The following is a 22,341-nucleotide window of genomic DNA, read 5'->3' on the forward strand; positions in this document are numbered from 1 at the left end:
TCAACTGCAACTGCCAATCAGAATCCCGTGTGGAGACAATAAATAAATAAATAAATAAATAAATAAAAAAACAAACAAACAAACAGCCTGAGCCCTACCCCACATTTACTGACTTAGAATTGGGGTGAGGGAGAGGTTAGAAAGACAACAGTGGTAGTTAGGCTTAGTTAGTTTTACATGATGGAAAGAACGTGTAACTTGGGAAACTGCAAGCCAAAGAGGTTGAATGAGTTGTCTAATGCAGGGTTTCTTAGCCTCGGCACTGTTGACATTTTAGGCAGGATAATCCTTTGCTGGGGGCTCTCCTGTGTACTGAGAATGTTTTGCAGCATCCCTGGCCCCCACCCACTAAATGTCAGGAGTAACTCCCCAGCTGTGACAGTCAAAAATGTCTCCAGGCATTGCTAAATGTCCCATGTGGGGTGGGGCAGGGGAGAAAATCACCCCCAACTGACAGACACTGGTGTGATATCACATAGTTAATAATCAGGAATATGGAGACTAAAAACTGACCTACTGATTCCTGACTGTGTTGATTCTTCCACATTCAAGCAGGAGGTCCGGAACACAGGAATGAGCCACCACCTGAGGAAATACCACAACCCACTTCACTACACAACCCACTTCAATACACAGCCTAGGGCAGACGTGGGACCTGGGACAGCTGACCTTGTCCCTAATCAGAAAAGCCACATTAGGTCTCCAGTATTTGACTGTGAGGACAATGCCTTATCTTTTCAAGGACTGTTACACCTCTTCACTCATTCTTGGAGTTGTTTCCTTGAAATGATGAGATTTATTATGAAAATCACTATTTTCATAATGATTTCTTAGCAAGAAACAAAGAAATCCTGACCACAATCATAGGTTATATTTTAAAATTCTTTAGTTTTGCAAATGAACATTTAAGTCATGACCTATTTCTGTATGTTTCATTTCTCCCCTTATTAGGGCTAGTACAGCAAGAACAAAAGTATCATATTATTGTGTTTAACTAGCTGATTTAGACCTTGACTTTGCTTTTAACGATACAAATACACAGCAGATTAGTATTTAGCCATACCCTGATAGGACTTGACCAGCCTCCCAGGTGGTGGGATCAGGCCAAGGTAGATAAACTGTAGCAAATAAGAATGAACAGACTTTTCAGTCTCTTGGCAACCAATTTTATTATTATGCTTTGACCTGGCAGCTGGTAAGACTTTATATGAATTAACCAATGAGACTATGAAAAAACAAGATTAGTGGTTCTGAAATATGGTATTAAAACAGCAGTTAGAGAAAGCAGTTCATTTTCAAGGCTGCTTTCTTTTAAATAGGTACAAATAATTACAATAAAAAATAATAAAATCTTGTTTAAAAAGAACAGATCTCTAGTGAGCAAGTCACATACACCTGTCTATCTACCTTGGTCCTTGTCATACGTATATCTTCCATATTTATTCTACCAAAATAAAAAGGGGTGAGGAATTTTGTGGGAATAGGCCACTCAAAGCAAGCAGGCTTTCCATAAGACAACACTTAGTTGTTGTGGAATTATACTCAGTAAGACCACCTTAATCAAAGCTCCAGAGGGTCAAAAGTGTTAACAAAACCATAAAAAAAAATAAAACCACATTGAACTACATGCTTTCTGGCATAACAGCAGGGACAAGAACCACATGGGGCTTTCAACAGTCATGCGGCTCTCAGAGAAAAGTCAAGGTGTCTCATGAGAATGGCTTTGGCTGCCACATGTTGGATCTGGGGACTGAAGGACAGTATGATAATGAGGTGATCTTGAGTGGATGGCTAGAGATGTGATTAAAGGTCAACATGAAAACATAAGCAACTTCTTCATGACCTCTTAAGGGAAGGGATTATGCAGCAGAACAACTGCTGGTTCTAGAGTCCCACTTCCAGCTCTGCCACTAACTCTATGGGACTTTGACAAAGTGACTTAACCTCTCTGGAGTAAATTCCATTAACTATAAAAGACTAGAGTAAAATGACATGTTCTCTAACTTCCTTCTAATTCTAATACTCCTTGGGTTTACAAATCTTCTCTTTTGGATACATGCACAATCACCAAAAATCAGCCATGGCTCAATCATTCTTTGGACATTTTCACCATCGATGCATTTCCTATGCATAAACATAAACTCCAGCTAGGGCTGCCAGACACAAAACAAGACATCCAGTTAAATGTGCATTTTGGATAAAGAACAATTTTTTAGTAAAAGTATGTCCCAAATAATGCATAAGATATAGGAAACAATTATTTAGTGTTTTTCTGCAATGCAAATTTAACTTTTTTTTAGTTTGCTAAATCTGGCACCCCACCTCCATCCCCACATTGGAATCAAAACTCTCACTCCACATATGGGAGGTTGGCTGACTAAAGCACTACATGGTAAACTTCTGTTTAAGGGCAACATATACAGATGAAAAACAAACAACCAAAAAAAAAAAAAAAACAGGAAAGGAGGAACAAAACTTTCAGCATTCCTCGTAAGAGAGGCATCTAATTTTACTTGACAATAAATAAAATATGAGTATTACTAGACCTCAATCATACAAGTACCTGCAAAACCAGAGAGTCCAAACAGAGCTGAATGCTCTCTACTCCACACACCTTACCCTACGAACATAAGTAAATTACAAACCCTTTATCTCTGCCTCCAGCTCAGGGCTCATGTCTGCACCTAGCTTAAGGGAAACCAAATCATAAACTCAAACTTCCTGACCAAGAGGCAGAAGAACAAATACAGTCCAAGAAAATCTGCAAGTGGCATAAAAAGTGAAGGCTATAGAAGGGAAAAATTACTCTCTTCAAGAACCAATCTTGTTTTAGCGATGGCAAGACAACTTCCCTTCTCAGGGGCCTGGCCAACATGGTGAAACCCCGTTTCTATTGAATAAATAAATAAGAAATGAATTTCCATTTTCTTAAATTTCCAAAAAACTTCACTCTTCTTAAATCAGCACAAGAGGCCAACACCCTGGAGATAGGCACTGAATGGCCCTGCCCAGTTTGCCCAGGATATAGACAGAGGGCTCCGGTCTGCCACTGTGGGAAGGACCAAAATCCTCACCTTTCTACTTATTTGACCTTTCCCTTTTTAGGGAAGATAAGACTATTATTTTTGGGAAAGTAGGACAGAAGACGAGAGACTTAGGAGATGTTGGTGTATTTATAGACATTGCTTCTCTTAGAAAAAAATGGATGGAATAGTCGGAAAGAAATAGCAGAATACTCTACAGACATACCATCCTGAATGTGCCCGATCTCCTCTGATCTTGGAAGCTAAGCAGGGTTGCACCTGGTTAGTACTTGGATGGGAGAAATGGCAGAATGATCCCTATTGCTCCGTCTTCTGTTCCCTTTTTCATTAGTTCAACACAAATCTCTTTGAGTGCTTAATATATGTCAGAAACCATTCTATGTGCTATGGACATCACAGTGAACAAGGCAGATTACTGGCCATCCTGGAGCTTGTCTTCTACCAGTGAAAGACAAATGTTGTGTGTGTGTGCTGGTTTGTGTATGACAGTTGTATAAATACTCTAAAGAAAACAAGGCAAGGTAAGGGGGCAGAAAATGATGGGATAGGTGAGGGATACTATTCTAAATGGAGTGATCTAAGAAGGCCTCTCCAGAAAAATGACTTTTCACCTGAATGAAATAAATAAGAAAGCCATGCAGACATCTGAGGGGAAGAGCATTCCAGGCAGAGGAAACAAGTGCAAAGGTCCTGAGGTATGGCTGGAGCAGAGTCAGCAAAGGCAAGAGTGATAGCAGATGAAGCCGCACTCCATGCAAGGGCTGTATAGACCATGGTGAGGACTCTGTCACTTCTGAGATAAAAAGCCACTGGAGAGTTTCAAGCAGAGTGACATAATAGACTCTGGCTACTGTGTTAAGAATAGAGTGTGGAGCAGTAAGGGTGGAAGCAGGGAAGCCCTTCAGAAGGCTTTTGCAGTAATCCAGGTGACAGAGATGATAGAACTTGGTGGAAGCAGCAGAAGTGGTGAGAAATGGTTATCATCCTAGATGTATTCTTTTTTTTTTTTTTTTTTTTTGAGACAGACTCGCACTCTGTTGCCCAGGCTGGAGTGCAATGGCACGATCTTAGCTCACTGCAACCTCCGCCTCCTGGGTTCAAGCGATTCTCCTGCCTCAGCCTCCTGAGCAGCTGTGATTACAGGCACCCACCACCATGCCCTGCTAATTTTTGTATTTTTAGTAGAGACAGGGTTTCACTATGTTGGCCAGCCTGGTCTTGAACTCCTGACCTCAGGTGATCCACCTGTCTCGGCCTCCCAAAGTGCTGGGATTACAGGCATGAGCCACCGCGCCCAGCCAGATGTGTTCTTAAAGGAGTATCAGTGAGATTTGCTGAGGAATTTTTTTTTTTTTTTTTTTTTTTTGTGATGGAGTCTCACTAGGTTGCCGAGGCTAGAGTACAGTGGCGTGATCTCAGCTCACTGCAACCTCTGCGTCCTGGCTGCAAGTGATTCTCCTGCCTCAGCCTCCCGAGTAGCTGGGACTACAGACACGTGCCACCACGCCCGGCTAATTTTTTGTATTTTAGTAGAGATGGGATTTCACTGTGTTAGCCAGATGGTCTTGATCTCCTGACCTTGTGATCTGCCCATCTGTCTCCCAAAGTGCTGGGATTACAGGCGTGAGCCACCGCACCCGGCCTGCTGAGGAATTTAATGTGGGGTATAAGAGAAAGAATCAAGAGTGATTTCAAGGTGTTTGGTGTGAGCATCTGGAAGAGTGAAGTTGCCATTCACTAAGATGGAGAAGACTAGGGGAGAAGCAGCTTTGGGAGAGAAAACTCAAAAGTCTGGCTCCTAGAGATTGTTGCTCACTTTAAAACCCTTATATCTATTTTAGAACCAAAACAACAGAAATTGAGAAGCTGACTTTAAATTTCATGTGGAAGGCCAGGCATGGTGGCTCATGCCTATGATCACAGCACTTTGGGAGGCTGAGGCAGACAGATCACCTGAGATCGGGAGTCCGAGACCAGCCTGACCAACATGGAGAAACCCTGTCTCTACTAAAAATATAAAATTAGCCAGGCGTGGTGGCACATGCCTGTAATCCCAGCTACTCAGGAGGATGAGGCAGGAGAATCACTTGAACCGGGGAGGCGGAGGTTGCAGTGAGCTGAGATCGTGCCATTGCACTCCAGCCTGGTAAATAAGAGCAAAACTCCATCTCGAAAAAAAAAAAAAAAAAATTCATATGGAAATTCAAGGGACTGGATAGTCAAAACAATCTTGAAAAAGAACAAGGTTGGAGAACTCACATATCCTGATTTCAAAACACTATGTAGCTACAATAATCAAGGTAGTATGATACTAGCCTGAGGACAGACATACAGACCAATGGAATAGAACTGACAGTCCAGAAATAAACCTTTACATTCATGGTCAATTTATCTCAACAGAGGTGCCAAAACTATTCAAAGAGGAACAGTCTTTTAAACAAATGGTGCTGAAAGAACTGGATATCCACACGCAAAAAGTTGAAGTCAGACCCCCTGCCTCACACCATATTTAAAAATTAACTTAAAATGGGTCAAAAATGAAATGTAACAGCTAAAAACTATAAAACTTTTAGAAGAAAACGTTAAGTATAAATCTTCATGATCTTGAATTTGACAATGTTTTCTTAAATTTGACATCAAAAGCACAAACAACAAAAGGAAAAATAGGCTCGGTGCAGTGGCTCAAGCCTATAATCCCAGCACTTTGGGAGGCTGACGCAGGTTGATCACTTGAGGTCAGGAGTTCGAGACCAGCCTGGCCAACATAGCAAAACCCCGCCTCTACTAAAAATACAAAAATTAGCCAAGCATGGTAGCACACACCTGTAATTCCAGCTACTCTGGAGTCTGAAGGAAAAGAATCACTTCAACCCAGGAAGCGGAGGTTGCTGTGAGCCAAGATCATGCCACCGCATTCCTACCTGGGCGACAGAGTGAGACTCTGTCTCAAAAGAAAAAAAAGGAAAAATAGATTAAATATACTTCAACGAAATTAAAAATCAAGGCACGTCACAGAAATTAAGGAAGGAAGAAAAAAGGGAGGGAGGGAGGAAGAGAGAATGGTAGAAAGGAAGGAAGAAAAAAGTAGGAATTAAAACATAAAACAACATAAACCAACATAAAATACAGAAAATAATGATCCTCAGTCAAGTTCCTTCAGCATTATATTAACCTTTCTTCACTTCTAACCATCTGCACAAACTGTTTTCCAGATTGTATTTTCCCTCTAAAGCAAGTTTTTAAGGCCGAAAAAAAAAAAAAAAAGAACAAGAACAGTGAGTGGAGAATCAACAAATTTAATTAGCAATGATTACAGAATACTTACATAGCACACACAACCCTATAATCCCTCTACCCCCAATTCCAACATCTGACAGATCAACCAACCATAAAATGTGAGAATCCATCCAGAAGGAAAGAACAGCTGTTAAGCTGTAGGGTAAGGACCCTGTGGCAGAAGACCCTGAGGCCATGTGGGCCCAGGTGGCCAGCAGGAGCGGATAAGGCTGGGAAGGCTCCTCAGTCCAGGGCTCACAAGACTCCCTTCGCTTCAGGCCTGACTTTGCTGAACTGGTGATCTATTGGGACAGAGACAGGCTTTGGCAACAGTTACCAAAGCCTGTCATCATATCTGCACCACCACCAGTCCCGACCGGAGGGCCTGGCTGCCAGGTAAAGAGTTTTCAGTCTAACTGACAGGAGAAGGGAGAGCCCCTCCCTCGCAGCTAGTCTGCAGTCCAGACCCTCACCAACCGGAGGGCAACCAGGTTAAACAGTTAAACTGAAAGCAAAAGAGGGAGGAATGAACCGGGGGGCGTGCGGGAGGTCGGGGACTTTCCTCCTTTCCCTCCTGGAAAGTTTCCTACCCCTGATGGGCATCCTCCCACCTGGATGCAACCCGGAGGCGATCTGAGACCCTGGCCGGACCTGCGACCGCACCTGGCCAACACCAGGCAGTTGTCATCACTGGGGTCTGCGCTGAGGGCCTGGGAGAGAAGCCACTTTTCAGGCGGGCTCGGGCGCCAGGAGGCGGGGAGGAAGGGCGGCGCAGCCTCCGACCCCAGCCCTAGGACGGCCCCAGGGGGACGCCTCGCTCGGCCCTCCCGGAGGGACCGGACCCGCCGCGCGCCTCCCGCTCCTCAGGCCCCCTCACCTGGCTCGCCCCGCCGTCCTGTCCCCGCCTGGCTCGGGTCCTCGAGCGCCGCGTCCACCCGCCGCCGGCCTTTTTTGGGTCGTTGGCGGGTATTTTCCGCCTGGCCCCACATCACTTCCCGTAAAGGAGAGCGAGGTGGGGCGGGACCTTCTCTCCTCCACCTCCCGCCTTCTCCTGTCACCTCGGGAGCGGCCCCCGCCCGGCTGGCGGAGGGCGGGGTACTGTCGCGCTCTCCCCGGCGGCCGCGCCTCCGAGGGGTCCTCTGTGAGCCCCGAAAAGGCCCCGCTCGCCTCCTTTGTCCCAACACTAGTTTCCGCTGCCCCGTTCTGGAAGGCGCTAGAAAATATAGGAGTGTTTTCGTTTTGGGACACAGGAGGGACATTTACAAACTGCACCAAGGACCGGTGAGCGGCGAGGTGTTGTTTGGGGACTCTCCCCTATTCACCTCCCCCAAAAGCCATGTTCTAAGGGTGTTTTCCACGGCATCAGTTCGCGGTCGCCACCGTAGCAGCCGGGGGTGCCGGGCGCACTCACGCCGGCCCCGCCCGAGGTTCCCGAGTCCGCGCGGCTCCTGAGGCGGCGTCCCAGGCCCGGCCCTGCCGCCGGCTTCCCGCCCCTGCGGCTCCTGGCTTAAGTCGGCCTGGACACGGCGTTTCCGGGGCAAGGGAATGCCCAGGATTCCTGGAAATAACATGGGAGAAAAATAAGTAAAAAATTTCGCAGGAAAAAAATCAATGTAATTCCGGGAGGAAATGGCAAACGGAGTCTCTGCTCACACTGTGTAATTCAAGAATATAAAACCACTGTAAATTTCTAAGAGTGTTACAGCAATGAGTTTAAAAAGAAGAAAACTACAGTATGTTAAGGAACCGCCTCTGTCGGAAGAAACCTGCGCGCCTTTGCTGCCACCCAGCGGCTCTCTTCTCCCAGCGCCGACGGTGTCGCTCGGGCCTGCGGGGTAGTGAACCTGGGACTGCGTAGGGGGTCAGGCCTCGTGGTTCCCACTCACTGGGACTGCGTAGGGGGTCAGGCCTCGTGGTTCCCACTCAGAGGCAGCCAAGTTCATCCCTCTCAGTGGCCAGGAGGTGTGAACAGCAGCCCTTGGGCCTGCCCCTATGGAGTCGAAGGCAAAGGCCCTTTGAACCAAATGTTTCCACTTCTAAGCAGAGTAAAATGTTGAGAAGCCTTAGTTCAGCTTCTCTTCTGCCTTCTAAGCCGTCTCGCTAACTTGTGTCTACCTCCACCGCAAATTCCAGCTGTCGCAGGCCCACCCGGTCAACTCCATCACCTTTCCAGTCTGTAGCTACTCACAGTTGGCATTACAGCAGTTAGCTTCTCAGGTGGGTCCAATTTACAAAATCACATATAGGATGAACCATATGAAATTACAAACAGTTGGCAATTTCATACATTTGATATAACATTTCCAGGCAAACATAACACAGTAAACTCGGGTTTAGAGATAACAAATGTCCTAACAGGTTGATAACTTCAAGAGCTGTTCCCGTGTGAGAGAAGGGCCATCAGACTGTTGGTGAGGTTAAGAGAGAAAAAGGCCGGGTTAGGTGGCTCACGCCTGTAATCCCAGCACTTTGGGAGCCCGAGGCGGGCAGATCACGAAGTCAGGAGATCGAGACCATCCTGGCTAACACGGTGAAACCCCGTCTCTACTAAAAATACAAAAAATTAGCCGGGCGTGGTGGCACGCGCCTGTAGTCTCAGCTACTTAGGAGGCTGAGGGCAGGAGAATCGCTTGAACCCGAGAGGTGGAGGTTGCAATGAGCCGAGATGGCGCCACTGCACTCCAGCGTGGGCGACCGAGCGAGACTCTGTCTCAAAAAAAAAAAAAAAGGGAAAAGGTAGCCTCATGTTAATGTCCAGAGGAGTAGTCCTGGGAATCACTGATCAGCTAAAATCTGGGAAACCAATAATGTAGTAATTGCTAATGGCTGATATGGCACAGGGAAAGCCTGCCTTCAGCTTTCCCCACTCCTGTGGCCAGGCAGGGCTCTCACCAGAAGTATACCAGACAGGAGATCAGAAAACCTAGGATGGTGCTATGGCCCATTCATCACCCATTCATTCACTCATTCATCAAGTCAAGCACCATATTAGTAAACAAGGTAAACTGGTCCCTGACCTCAGGACTTACTTGAGAGACCATCGAATAAGTAGGCAACTCCAGTAGTGAGATAAGAGCCTCAATAAAGGAAGTTAAAGAGTGTTATTGGAGCACAGATAAATGACACCAAATCAAGAGAAAGTTAAGGATAAACTTAGAATGAATGAGGGCAAGGGGCAAGGGAGAAGAGAATTCCAGGAAAAGGGAGCAGAGGGAAGGCCTGGAAGCAAAAGATAGCATTCAACACTGGAGCAACAGGAAGAGGTTCAGAAAAGCTGAAAGACTGAAAGCAATCAGAAAAGAAAATGGAGAAATAACAGAGGCTGTGCGGTGAATAACCCTGCAATGATGATCATGATCATAACTAACATTTCTTGATCATTTACTATGAGTCAGCCAATATGCTAATAGTTTTGACTACATCACCTCATACGTGTCTTACAACTACTTTATGAAGTAGGTACTATTCTTACCTCTGTATTACAGATGAGGAAACTGAGTCCTAAAGCGATTAACCAGTCTGACCAAGATCATGCAGCTAATAAGTGGCACAGCCAGGCCTAAAACTCAGAACTCAAGTTTTTAATGGTTCTAAGAATGGGTTTGAGAGGTCAGTTAGCACGCTGTAATCCAAGTGAGGGATAACAGCGATCTGATTACGGCAGTGGCCATAAGGATGGAGATGAATGGACATATTTGACATATTTAGGAGAGTGAATCAAGAGGACTGGGATGTGGGGGTGTGAAAGAGAGGCAGGAGTCCATGGGGATGCCCAGTTTCTGGTTTGGGCAACAAGAAACCATTAAGCAACAGGAAGAAAACCTAGTTGCAACCAGGAGGAAGGGTGAAGTAGGCCATAGTGATGAGTTTAGGACATTTCCATTTTGACACACTAGCACCAACAGAATATCCAAGTGAAGCTGTTTAGTATGTAGTCAAATAGGCCTATCTGAAGCACAGAAAACATGTGCTGTAGCTATTACCCAAAAGGTACTGGAAGGCATTAGAATCAATGAGCTAATCTAGAAAGTGAGCTGAGAGGGCAATAGGCTTGTTACAGAATCCAGATGAACACCCAGCATTTAAGGCATGAGCAACGGAAGTTCAAAAAGGAATCCAAAAAAAGAGTATCCAGAGAGGTAGGAAGAAAACAAGGAGAGTGTTATTACAGAAACTAAGTATACTGAACACATCTCGTGTGTCAGTTCAAAGTCATCTCTACGCCACTTCTTACTCCAGCCACAGAATCGATCACAGTATACCTCTTGCTTCCCACACTGGGGCTTTTCTGACACTGCTACTTGCAACATGGAGAGTTCTGCCTCCAGTTTTCCTAATAGAATTAAAGTTGATGGAATCAGTAAGAATTCATGGATTTTAATACATAAATATAGATATATGTATGTGTATATGTAAGTATTATCTAGCTCTGTCTGCTAAGAGGTCCTAGAAGCAATTATATCAAAGTAGCTACGAGTACACTTAGCACCTGGATGTTGATTTCTTAATATCCCTTTCCAACAAAAGGAACCAATTACATAATATTATATATGGAAAATCCTAAATAAAAAATCTATTAGTGCTAATAAATGAAATAAGCAAAGATGCAAGATACTAGATCAACACATAAAAATCAGTTGCATTTCAATGTATTAGAAATGAACAATTGAAAAGGAAACTTTAAAAGTTCCGTTTACAATAATATCAAAAAGAATAAAATACCTAGGCATAAATTTAACCAAGAAGGTGCAGGATTTATACATTGAAAACCACAAACCACTACTGAAAAAAAAAGAAAATCTAAATAAATGAAAAGACATGGCCAGGCGCGGTGGCTCACGCTTGTAATCCCAGCACTTTGGGAGGCTGAGGCGGATGGATTACCTGAGGTCAGGAGTTTGAGACCAGCCTGGCCAACTTGGCGAAACCCATCTCTACTAAAAATACAAAATTTAGCCGGGCGTGGTGGTGGGTGCCTGTAATCCCAGCTACTCGGGTGGTTGAAGCGGGAGAATTGCTTGAACCCAGGAGGTGGAGGTTGCAGTGAGCCGAGATCGTGCCACTGCACTCCAGCTTGGGTGATGAGTGAAACTTCTCAGATATAAAAAAAAAAAAAAAAAGAAAAGAAAAGACATTTAATGTTCATGGAATCAAACACATAATATTGTGAAGATGGCTATATTCCCCAGATAGAGCTACAGATTCAACAACATTTTTGAAGAAATGGAAAAGCGTATGCTAAAATGCATATGAAATTGCAAAGGACCCAAAAATTTAAAAAGCTCATGCTTCCTGATTTCAAAATGTACTACAAAGGTATAGTAATTAAAAAAAAAAACCTATGGTATTGATATACAGACATATAGATAAGTGGAATAGGCTTGAGAGTCTAGAAATAAAATTATGCATCTATAGTCAAGATCTTCCAATGGAGAAAGAAGTTTCCTCAGCAAATGGTACTGGGAGAACTGGATATCTACATGCAAAAGAATGAAACTGAGGCCTGGCGCGGTAGCTCACGCCTGTAATTTAAATACTTTGGGAGGGCAACATAGGTAGATCACTTGAGCTCAGGAATTCCAAACCCAACTGGGCAACATGGTGAAACCCTGTCTCTACTAAAAATAGAAAAATTAGCCAGACATGGTGGCTTGCACCTGTAGTCCCAACTACTCGGGAAGCTGAGATGGGAGGATCACTTGAGCCCAGGAGGCGGAGGTTGCAGTGAGCCGAGATCCTGCCACTACACACCAGCCTGGGCGACAGAGCAAAACCCTGTCTCTGAAAAAAAAAAAAAAAAAAAAGGAAGAAGAATAAGAAATTGGACTCTTACCAATACCATATATAAAATTACATGATACACAAAAATTAACTCAAAATGAATCAAATAGCTGAATATAAGAACTAAAACTCTAAAACTTTTAGAGGAAAACATAGGCATCAATCTTTATGACCCTGGGTTTGGCAATGATATTTCTTAGATTTGACACCAAAAACACAAGCAAAAGAAGAAAATAGTAGATTAATTAGACTTCACCAAATTTTTTGTAAATGGTGCATAAAAGCACACTATCAACAGAGTGAAAACACAACCTACAGAATGAGAGAAAATATTTGCAAATCATATATATCTGATAAAATTATAGTATCAGAATATATAAAGAGCTGTAACTACTCAACAACAAAAAGACATAACCCAATTAAAAAGTGGGCATATGAATACAATTGAATATACATTTCTCCAAAAAAGTCATAAAAATGGCCAACTTCAAATGAAAAGATGTTTAATGTCATTAGTCATTAAGAAAATGTGAATCAAAATCACAATGAGCTGCCACTTCAAACTCACTAGGTTGGAAAGAAAGAAAAAGCAAGAGAAAGAGAAAGAAGGAAGCAGAAGGAAAGAGAGGGAGGAAAGAAGGGTGATTTGGCAAGGACATGGAGAAACTGGGAATGTAAAATAGTGCAATCACTTTGAAAAAGTTTGGTGAGTCTTCAAAAAGTTAAACAGATGACCTAGCAAGCCTATTCCTAGAACTATGCCTAAAAGAAATGAAAACAGGCATCCAAACAAATATTTAATACTTGTACATAAGTGTTCATAGCAGCATTATTTACAACAGCCCAGAACTGGAGACAAATGGCCACCAAGGAATGAATAAACAAAATGTGGCACATCCATATAATGGGATTTTATTCAGCCATAAAGAGGAATAAAGTATTGATACATGTTACAACATGGATGAACTTCAAAAACATTACACTAAGTGAAAGAAGTCAAACACAGAAGGTCACATATTGTATAATTCCACTTATATGAAACATCCACAGCAGGTAAATCCATAGAGACAGAAAGCAGACTAGTGGTTTCCAGAGGCTAGGGAGAGGGAGAAATGAGGTGTTGACTGCTTATTGCACACAAGGTTTCCTTCTGAGGTGATGAAACTGCCTTGGAACTAGATAGAAGTGGTATTTGCACAACATTGTGAATGTACGAAATGTCACATAATTGTACACTTTAAAATGGCCAAGATTAATTTTTTGTGATGCAGATTTTGCTTCAATTTTTTTTTTAAAAGAACCAATACTTTTTTTTTTTCTTTTGAGATAGAGTTTCACTCTTTCACCCAGGCTAGAGTGCAGCGGTGTGATTTCGGCTCACTGCAACCTCTGCCTTCCGGTTTCAAGCAATACTCCTGCCTCAGCCTCTCGAGTAGCTGGGACTACAGGTGCCCGCCACCATGCCCAGTTGTTTTTGTATTTTTAGTAGAGACAGAGTTCCACCATGTTGGCCAGGCTGGTCTCGAACTCCTGACCTTGGGATCCAACCACCTTGGCCTCCCAAAGTGCTGGGATTACAGGTGTGAGCCACCGTGCCCAGCCCCAGTACTTCTTGATTCAAAACTTGGTGTGGGGCCTGACGCGGTGACTCACACCTGTAAGCCCAGCACTTTGGGAGGCCGAGATGGGCAGTCAGGAGTTCCAGACCAGCCTGGCCAACAGGGTGAAAACCCGTCTCTACTAAAAATACAAAAATTAGCTGGGCGTGGTGGCACATGCCTGTGGTCCCAGCTACTCGGGAGGCTGAGGCATGAGAATCACTTGAACCCAGGAGGCAGAGGTTCCAGTGAGCCTAGATGCCTAGATCGTGCCACGGCACTCCAGCTTGGGCAATAGAGCAAGACTCCATCTCAAAAACAAAGAAACAAAGAAAAACAAAACTTGGTCTGGGAAGGAAAAAGATGAGCCAGAAAGTAAAAGAGTGCTCAGAAAATGACAGTGACATGCAAAGGACACAGGATCCATCCTGAGGGAGGACTATTCCTCAGTTAAAGACTTATTTATTTTTAATGAGACTATAATTTTTCTTTTTTTTTGGCACAATGGAGCATGCTGAGAGCCTGGAGCCTCTGATGACATATGGGTCTGAGGCCTGCTGCTGCCTATTCCCTACCCCCGGTCCCATGGTCCCTGCCCAGCTTTGCATTCCCTGCCTTGCTTCAGAGCAGTGACTGGGTCACCTTGGCTAGGGGAGGCCCACGTTTTGTCATCACTTTCCACCCTGGCAGAAACCTAGGTATGGATAGGTGCAGGAGGGTTCAGGGTTGGGCCCATATCCCAGGGCATTATCAACCTAAAAAAAAGACATCAGAAAAAAATATTTCATAATATAATTATTTTATCTGGGAGTAAGCAAAAAGGATTATAACCTGGGATGCACAGTTATAGCAAGCCACAAATGCATCCAGAGAGGGGAGGGTAAAGGGAAGCCTTTATCGGTAAAACAGAGAAGTTCATGTAAGCTACTTAGAAACAGTTTATTGGTACCAGAGGCTCAAAGCCAGAGTTACTAGTAGATCACTGGTAGAGAAGCCATTATCAGGCAAGCCTTCTTTTGAGATCATCTTATCTGAATTGCTGCAGTCCTAAAAAATGTCTAGTAAGAAATTGTGTCAAAGAAATATGTGCATGTGTGTGAAACATGCAAGCCGTGCAAAGCATAAGATGCATGAAGGACATGAGAGAATTTCTTGTGGGTTATTGCCTGAAAACAGCTTTTAGCTGTAGACATGCAAGCATGAGCTCCTCTCCTTTGTGCTCTCCTAGCTCCAATTTGTCTGGGTCTGAGTAAAGTGGACTTTATCCTGTAACTGCAACTTTCATAGCACCATGGGGTGATCAAGAAGGCGACTGTCCCCTCCCTAATCTGACAGTAGCACAGCACATTCTGCAGGCCATTCAGCTGGGGCCTCTTACCAGTGCCATCCAACAATTGAGAACAAACCAGCATGGAAGGTACAGTTCCCTGGGCATTGTCCATTTGCATCGACTGGAACAGCCAGTTTATGAGAAGAGGAAATTGGCTTCCTTGTCCCCACCCAGGGCCCTGCATTTTCATTTGTGCTGGGCCCCACAAATTACGCAGCCAGCCCTGATAGTAGTAATGGATTGTAACCCACAAAATAGGAATCCATGAATCATGCTAGTACATCATTTCTGTATATTTCTACCAAATTGAATCTATGAAATAATAAAAAACCATCAACAAACCCAATTTAATAGACATTCTACAAAACAGCAGGCCAGCATTCTTAAAAAAATCCCAGTTGTGGCCGGGCACAGTGGCTCACGCCTGTAATCCCAGCACTTTGGGAGGCCGAGGTGGGCATATCATGAGGTCAGGAGATCGAGACCGTCCTGGCTAACACAGTGAAACCCCGTCTCTACTAAAAAAAATACAAAAAAATAGCTGGGCATGGTGGCAGGCAACTGTAGTCCCAGCTACTTGAGAGGCTGAGGCAGGAGAATGGTGTGAACCCGGGAGGCGGAGCTTGCTGTCAGCCAAGATTGCACCACTGCACTCCAGCCTGGATGACAGAGCGAGACTCCGTCTCAAAAAAAAAAAAAAAAAAAGTCTGTTGTGGGCCATATTGGGGAACCTGCCCCAATAGTCACATAGGTTCTTTTCTATTTTCCCTAAGCATCGGCTGGCTTGAGAAATAAAGGGACAGAGTACAAAAGAGAGAAATTTTAAAGCTGGTCGACCGGGGGAGACATCACATGTCGGTAGGTTCCGTGATGCCCCACGAGCTGCAAAAACCAGCAAGTTTTTATTAGGGATTTTCAAAAGGGGAGGGAGTGTGTGAATAGGTGTGGGTCACAGACATCAAGTACTTCACAAAGTAATAGAATATCACAAGGCAAGTGGAGGCAGGGCGAGATCACAGGACCACAGGACTGGGGTGAAATTAAAATTGCTAATGAAGTTTCGGGCACCATTGTCACTGATAACATCTTATCAGGAGACAGGGTTTTGAGAGCAACCGGTCTGACCAAAATTATTAGGTGGGAGTTTCTTCTTCCTAATAAGCCTGGGAGCGCTATGGGAGACTGGGGTCTATTTCACCCCTACAGTCTACAGGCCATAAAAGACGGGCACACCCAGGGGGGCCGTCTATAGACCTATACCCCCAGGCGCGTATTCTCTTTCCCAGGGATGTTCCTTGCTGAGAAAAAGAATTCAGCAATATTTCTCCCATTTGCTTTTGAAAGAAGAGAAATATGGCTCTGTTCCGCCTGGCTCACCAGCAGTCAGAGTTTAAGGTTATCTCTCTTATTCCCTGAGCAATTGCTGTTATCCTGTTCTTTTTTCAAGGTGCCAAGATTTCATATTGTTCAAACACACATGCTGTATAATTTGTGCAGTTAATGCAATTATTACAGGGTCCTGAGGTGACATACATCCTCCTCAGCTGACAGGATTAAGAGATTAAAGTAAAGACAGGCATAGAAAATCACAACGGTATTGACTGGGGAAGTGATAAGTGTCCATGAAATCGTCACAATTTATGTTTAGAGATTGCAGTAAAGATAGGCACAAGAAATTATAAAAGTATTAATTTGGGGAACTAATGTCCATAAAATCTTCACAATCCATGTTCTTCTGCCATGGCTTCAGCCGGTCCCTCCATTTGGGGTCCCTGACTTCCCGCAACAGGGCCGGCCACGGTGCCTCATGCCTGTAATCCCAGCACTCTGGGAGGCCAAGGTGGGTGAATCACCTGAGGTCAGGAGTTCAACACCAGCCTGGCTAACATGGCAAAACCCCGTCTCTACTAAAAATACAAAAATTAGCCGGGCATGGTGGCTCACACCTGTAATCCCAGCTACTCGGAAGGCTGAGGCAGGAGAATTGCTCCAACCCAGGAGGCAGAGTTGCAGTGAGCCAAGATCACACCACTGCACTCCAGCCTGGGTGACACAGTGAGAATCTGTCTCAAAAAAAAAAAAAAAAAAAAGTCAGTTGTGAAAGGCAGTGACTGAGAAACTGGCTCCAGAATAAAGGAAACAAGAGACATGATAACTAAATTCAAATATGATTCTGGATTAGTTCTGGGACCAGAAAAAAACAAGTTTGTCTTGTTCTAAAGGACATTAACGGTACTTGGGAGAATTTGGATGATACAGGAAATTAGATAATAATGTTATATCAATCCTAATTTCTTTTTTTTTTTTTTTTTGAGATGGAGTCTCACTCTGTCACCCAGGCTGGAGTGCAATGGCGCGATCTCGGCTCACTGCAAGCTCCGCATCCTGGGTTCATGCCATTCTTCCGCCTCAGCCTCCCGAGCAGCTGGGACTACAGGCGCCCGCCACCACACCCGGCTAATTTTTTGTATTTTTAGTAGAGACGGGGTTTTACCGTGTTAGCCAGGGTGGTCTCGAGCTCCTGACCCCGTAATCCGCCCGCCTTGGCCTCCCAAAGTGCTGGGATTACAGGCATGAGCGACCGCGCCTGGCCAATCCTAATTTCTTGATCATTATATTGTGATTATGAAAGAGAGTATCTTTGTATTTAGGAATGAAATACTAAGGAACAAAAGGGCAACCTGCGTATGACTTACCCTCAAAGGATTCATGAAAATTATAATATGCTTGCGTGTGTATATATAAGTATACATACACTGTCATGGGAAGCCAGTCGGGAGTGCAACCAGGGTGTCTCGACCCAGAGAGATCTGTGGTGATGGCAAAGAGATACGGTATTCTGAAAGGAAAGACAAAAGGGATGTTTCTTGGCCAGGCTTCGTGGCTCACATCTGTAATTTCAGCACTTTGGGAGGCTGAAGTGGGCAGATCACCTGAGGTCGGGAGTTTGAGACCAGCCTGACCAACATGGAGAAACCCCGTCTCTACTAAAAATGCAAAATTAGCCAGGCATAGTGGTACATGCCTGTAATCCCAGCTACTCAGGAGGCTGAGGCAAGAGAATCACTTGAACCCGGGAGATGGAGGTTGCAGTGAGCCGAGAGTGTGCCATTGCACCCCAGTCTGGGCAACAAGAGTGAAACTCTGTCTCCAAAAAAAAAATGGGGAGGGTGTTTCTTGACTTACATATATTTTTCATAAAGGCAGGGGGCGAGGGCAGGATGGTAGGAAATCAAGAACTAGTGGATAGAAGGCTGATGTCAGTCTCTACAATGGAAATCATGGTCCCTCACAAGTTTACTGATCTAAGTCATTTCATAGACTTCATAGACTTAGAGCCCAGTGATTTAAATAGCTGTATCCACCCCTGGGGAAGGACTCTTCAATGCCACAAAAATATGCAATAACCATTCTCTTGCTCCTTTTCTCAAGAGACCCAAAGCCATTAACCAGACAAATGTGCACTGGGGAAAGAAAAACACTCAGACTTTGATGGCCACTGGATACAGGCCCTAAGTTGACACTGGTACAAGCAGACTAGAAAATGCCACCGTGACCTTTCAGTTAAGAGTGGGAGTTCATGGAGGTTAAAGGATGAATGCAGCTTTGGACCAAACTAATCTAACAGGACCCACTTTGCAGGACTTTTTTCTCCTGGGTTCAAGCAATTCTCCTGCCTTAGCCTCCCGAATAGCTGGGATCACAGGCACAAACTACCACTCTGGGCTAATTTTTCTATTTTTGGTAGAGACGGGTTCACCATATTGGCCATTAAAATGTCATTTAAATGTCATTTAAAATGACAATTTAAAAAATAGATGGATTGTAGACTACCACAAGAGCAAAAAAACACTGGACTGCCTTAACTACAGCTGCTAGTTTGGATGCAGTATCGTATTTTAATGACAGCTTTGAGATATAACTCACACACAATAAAGTTCAACCCTTAAAAGTGTACAATTCAGTGGTTTGCAGGCAGTATCTTTACGACAGCTTTGAGATATAATTCACACACAATAAAGTTCACCCTTTAAAAGTGTACGATTTGGTGGTTTTTAATATATTCACAAAGTTATACGTTGATCACCACTATCTACTTCCAGAACATTTTCATCACCCTAAAAATCTTTTTTTTTTTTTTTTTTTGAGGCGGAGTCTCACTCAGTTTCCCAGGCTGGAGTGCAGTGGCATGATCTTGGCTCACTGCATCCTCCAGCCCCCTGGGTTCAAGCAATTCTCCTCCCTCAACATCCTGAGTAGCTGGGACTACAGGCGTGTGCCACCATACCTCGCTAAATTTTGTATTTTCAGTAGAGATAGGGTTTCACCGTGTTGGCCAGGCTGGTCTCGAACTCCTGACCTCATGTGATCCACCCACCTCGGCCTCCCAAAGCATTGGGATTATAGACATGAGCCACCATGCCCAGTTCATCACCCTAAAAATAATCCCCACGGCCGGGGGCAGTGGCCTGGCCAATATGGTGAACCCGTCTCTACCAAAAGTAGAACAATTAGCCGACCATGGTAGTTTGTGCCTGTGATCCCCCCTATTTGGGAGGCTAAGGCAGGAGAATCGCTTGAACTCGGGAGGCAAAGGTTGCAGTGAGTCAAGATCACACCACTGCACTCCAGCCTGGGTGACAGAGGGAGACTCTGTCTCAAAAAAAAAAAAAAAGTCATCTCCACTAGTAATCATTCTCCATCCCCCCTTCATTCAACCACTGTCAGCCACTAATCTGCTTTCTGTCTCTAGACATTTACCTGTTCTAGACATGTCATACAAATGAAAACATACCAATAGGTGCCATCTTGTGCATGGCTTATTTCGTAATGCATTCTAATTTTTTCCATGTTATAGCACATACTTCATTTTATCTTTTTGGCTGAATAATATTCCATTATACGGAAATACCACTTATTTATCCATTCATCAGTTAATGGACACTTGGGTTGTTTCCACTTTTTGGCTATTATGAATAATGTGAACATTCATTTACCAGCTTTAGTGTGAACATATATATATATATAGTGTGTGTGTGTTTTGTTTGGTTTTGTTTTTGCAGTTGCAAGATTTCACAGAGTGAAAACAGAGCTCCCATACAAAGGGAGGGGACCCAAAGAGGGTAGCAGTTGCCGGCTGGAATGCCTGAGTTTATATCCCGATCATTGTCCTTCCCACTGTGCTCTCAGGCGATAGATGATTGGCTATTTCTTTTCCTCCTGTTTTTGCCTAATTAGCATTTTAGTGAGATCTCTTTACTACCTGATTGGTCAGGTGTGAGCTAAGTTGCAAGCCCCATGCTTAAAGGTGGATGCAGTCACCTTCCCAGCTAGGCTTAGGGATTCTTAGTCGGCCTAGGAAATCCAGCTAGTCCTGTCTCTCAGTCCCCACTCCGCAGGAAAACCCAAGTGCTTTTGGGGAGGTTGGCCGATGACCATTCTAACTGCTTCCTGCTGAACTGGAGCATGGTAGGGGTTGTGCAGTTGAGATTTCCTCGGGAGAGGTGACTTTGATGTCATTAACATTGGAACATGGGCTAGCAGGCTGGTCAAGGGGTCCGCGGTAGATCTTAGTCATGGACTGCATCTGGGGCTCCATTTGAAGAACCATTTGTAGCTTTACAGCTTCGATTCTGGAAGAGACAAACTTAACAAGGAGGTTAAAGATACAGGGTCCAAAGAGGAGTAACAATATTATAGCTGCTAGAGGTCCCAAGAAGGGGAGAATCCAGGGCATCCATTGGCTGAGGAGGCCCCAAGTCTGGTGTTTTGAAGCTCCTCTGCTCTACGTTGTATTTGATCCTGAATTTAACTTTCTTGGTGACATTTCCAGATTGATTTACATAATAACAGCATTCTTCCCCTAAAAATAAACAGATTCCACCCTTTCAGTGGTTAGCAAGTCTAAAACTCTTCAATTTTGAAGGACTACTGCTGCTAGGAAGTTAAGTTGATCTTGCTCGGTGACCAGGGAATCAGTGACCCGTTCCATGTCACCATTTATTTCTTGACATAGTTTGTAGTAGAACTGAGTACAGGTTGTGATACCGCCAATGCCAGTACCTAGTCCGTCTAGTACTCCTGCTCCAATAACAAAAGGAAGAATGGGTACTCCTTTGTTGCGGGGGTTAGGTTTGACATGATTGTATGAATCTTGTTCAGTGTAGATGGTCATGGGGGGCACTAAGAATGACAGGAAGCACATAGATTCTTAAGATCCATTCAAACAACAATAGGCTGAGGTACCACAGACAAAAAATATTCCTGAGGGTAGGCAGACTATTCGTGGGGGGGAGTTACCCACCTGATGCATTGGGAGTTGGTTGTGTCTATAGTATTGCTAAATTTTACACAGGTGAGGTATGGGTTATTTCCAGATTGGAAACAAGAGGTCCTACTAAAACAGAAGTGGTGTTTATTTCTGTGCTGAAGTTGTTCCCTTGTTCAGGTACAGGGATTGAAATGTATGGCCTGAAGTGCAGAGGGAGGCACATCCAACAGTTAGTAGGGTTTTGGGCCGAGACCTCATGAAACCCAGTGAGGGTGGTATTAAATAGGCTTACCAGGCGAGTATGGGTATGGAGGGTTTCATGTAGTTTTGAGAGATCTAGTCCTTTGTAGGGGCTAGGTGTGCAATGTACTCATGTCAGATGGGAGATTACTTCCTTTACGTGTATTTCTCTTGCCTGATCTTGAACTCCACCCCTATCAGACATACCAGTATGGGTGAACTAAGTCCAACAGACAGTGGCTCCAAGTCCTCCAGGACAACTAGGATTAATCATTTTCCCTGTCCAATAATGAGTATTTGCATGCATGCAAAGAGTGGCGGAGTTATAGCAGTTGTGGGGTATATGGGTGTGGGCGGTGAAGGCGGGGTTTCCCTTAGATAAACTCCTATACGATGGGGCATCAATATGTCTGGGACACCGCATTCTCCATAGAAACGCTTGGTAAGGGGAGCTACTGGTCATACAGCAGCATGGAGAGGGTGCAGTGAGACTGAAAGGGGGTGATAGAACAGTAAAGAGAAAAATACAATAAGGGAGGGCCATGGGGATTTACGATTTTAGTTACTTTCCTCACGGTTGTTGCTTGAAGAGCAGGCACAGATCCTCTAGAGGTTCAAAGAAATAGCTAGCGTTGTCTCCTGGATTTTCGGGTTCCTTCGGCAGTATCCAGGGTTTGACTCGAGTGTGATGTATCCAAGACTCCACTCCAGCCACTTTAACCACAGTTGGGATAGATAAAATGACTGGGTAGGGTCCTCCCCAGGATGTGTCTACGGATGGGGAATTAGAGGGAAGGGACT

The 22,341-nt window shown here is 44.3% G+C and overlaps 1 protein-coding gene across 6 annotated transcripts in view; it reads right to left on the reverse strand.

Moving 5' to 3' along the window:
- Positions 1 to 13,715, reverse strand: part of RAB27A (RAB27A, member RAS oncogene family) — a 93,718-nt gene extending 80,003 nt beyond the window's left edge. Inside the window, exons 1-3 of one of the 6 annotated variants that reach the window (XM_063698560.1) lie at positions 7,643 to 13,715; positions 7,198 to 7,533; positions 514 to 585 (exon numbers count right to left, since the gene is read on the reverse strand). In XM_063698560.1, the coding sequence (XP_063554630.1) occupies positions 514 to 585; positions 7,198 to 7,533; positions 7,643 to 7,683 (449 nt within the window). In that variant the 5' untranslated portion in view covers positions 7,684 to 13,715. Of the gene's footprint in view, positions 1 to 513; positions 586 to 7,197 lie in introns of all 6 variants that reach the window. The other 5 variants (XM_063698558.1, XM_004056221.5, XM_019010805.4 and 2 more) reach the window with 5 other exon arrangements.
- Between the last annotated feature and the right edge of the window lie 8,626 nt (positions 13,716 to 22,341).

Source organism: Gorilla gorilla, chromosome 16 (assembly GCF_029281585.2).
Source record: "Gorilla gorilla gorilla isolate KB3781 chromosome 16, NHGRI_mGorGor1-v2.1_pri, whole genome shotgun sequence".
In the NCBI taxonomy this organism is placed as follows: domain Eukaryota; kingdom Metazoa; phylum Chordata; class Mammalia; order Primates; family Hominidae; genus Gorilla; species Gorilla gorilla.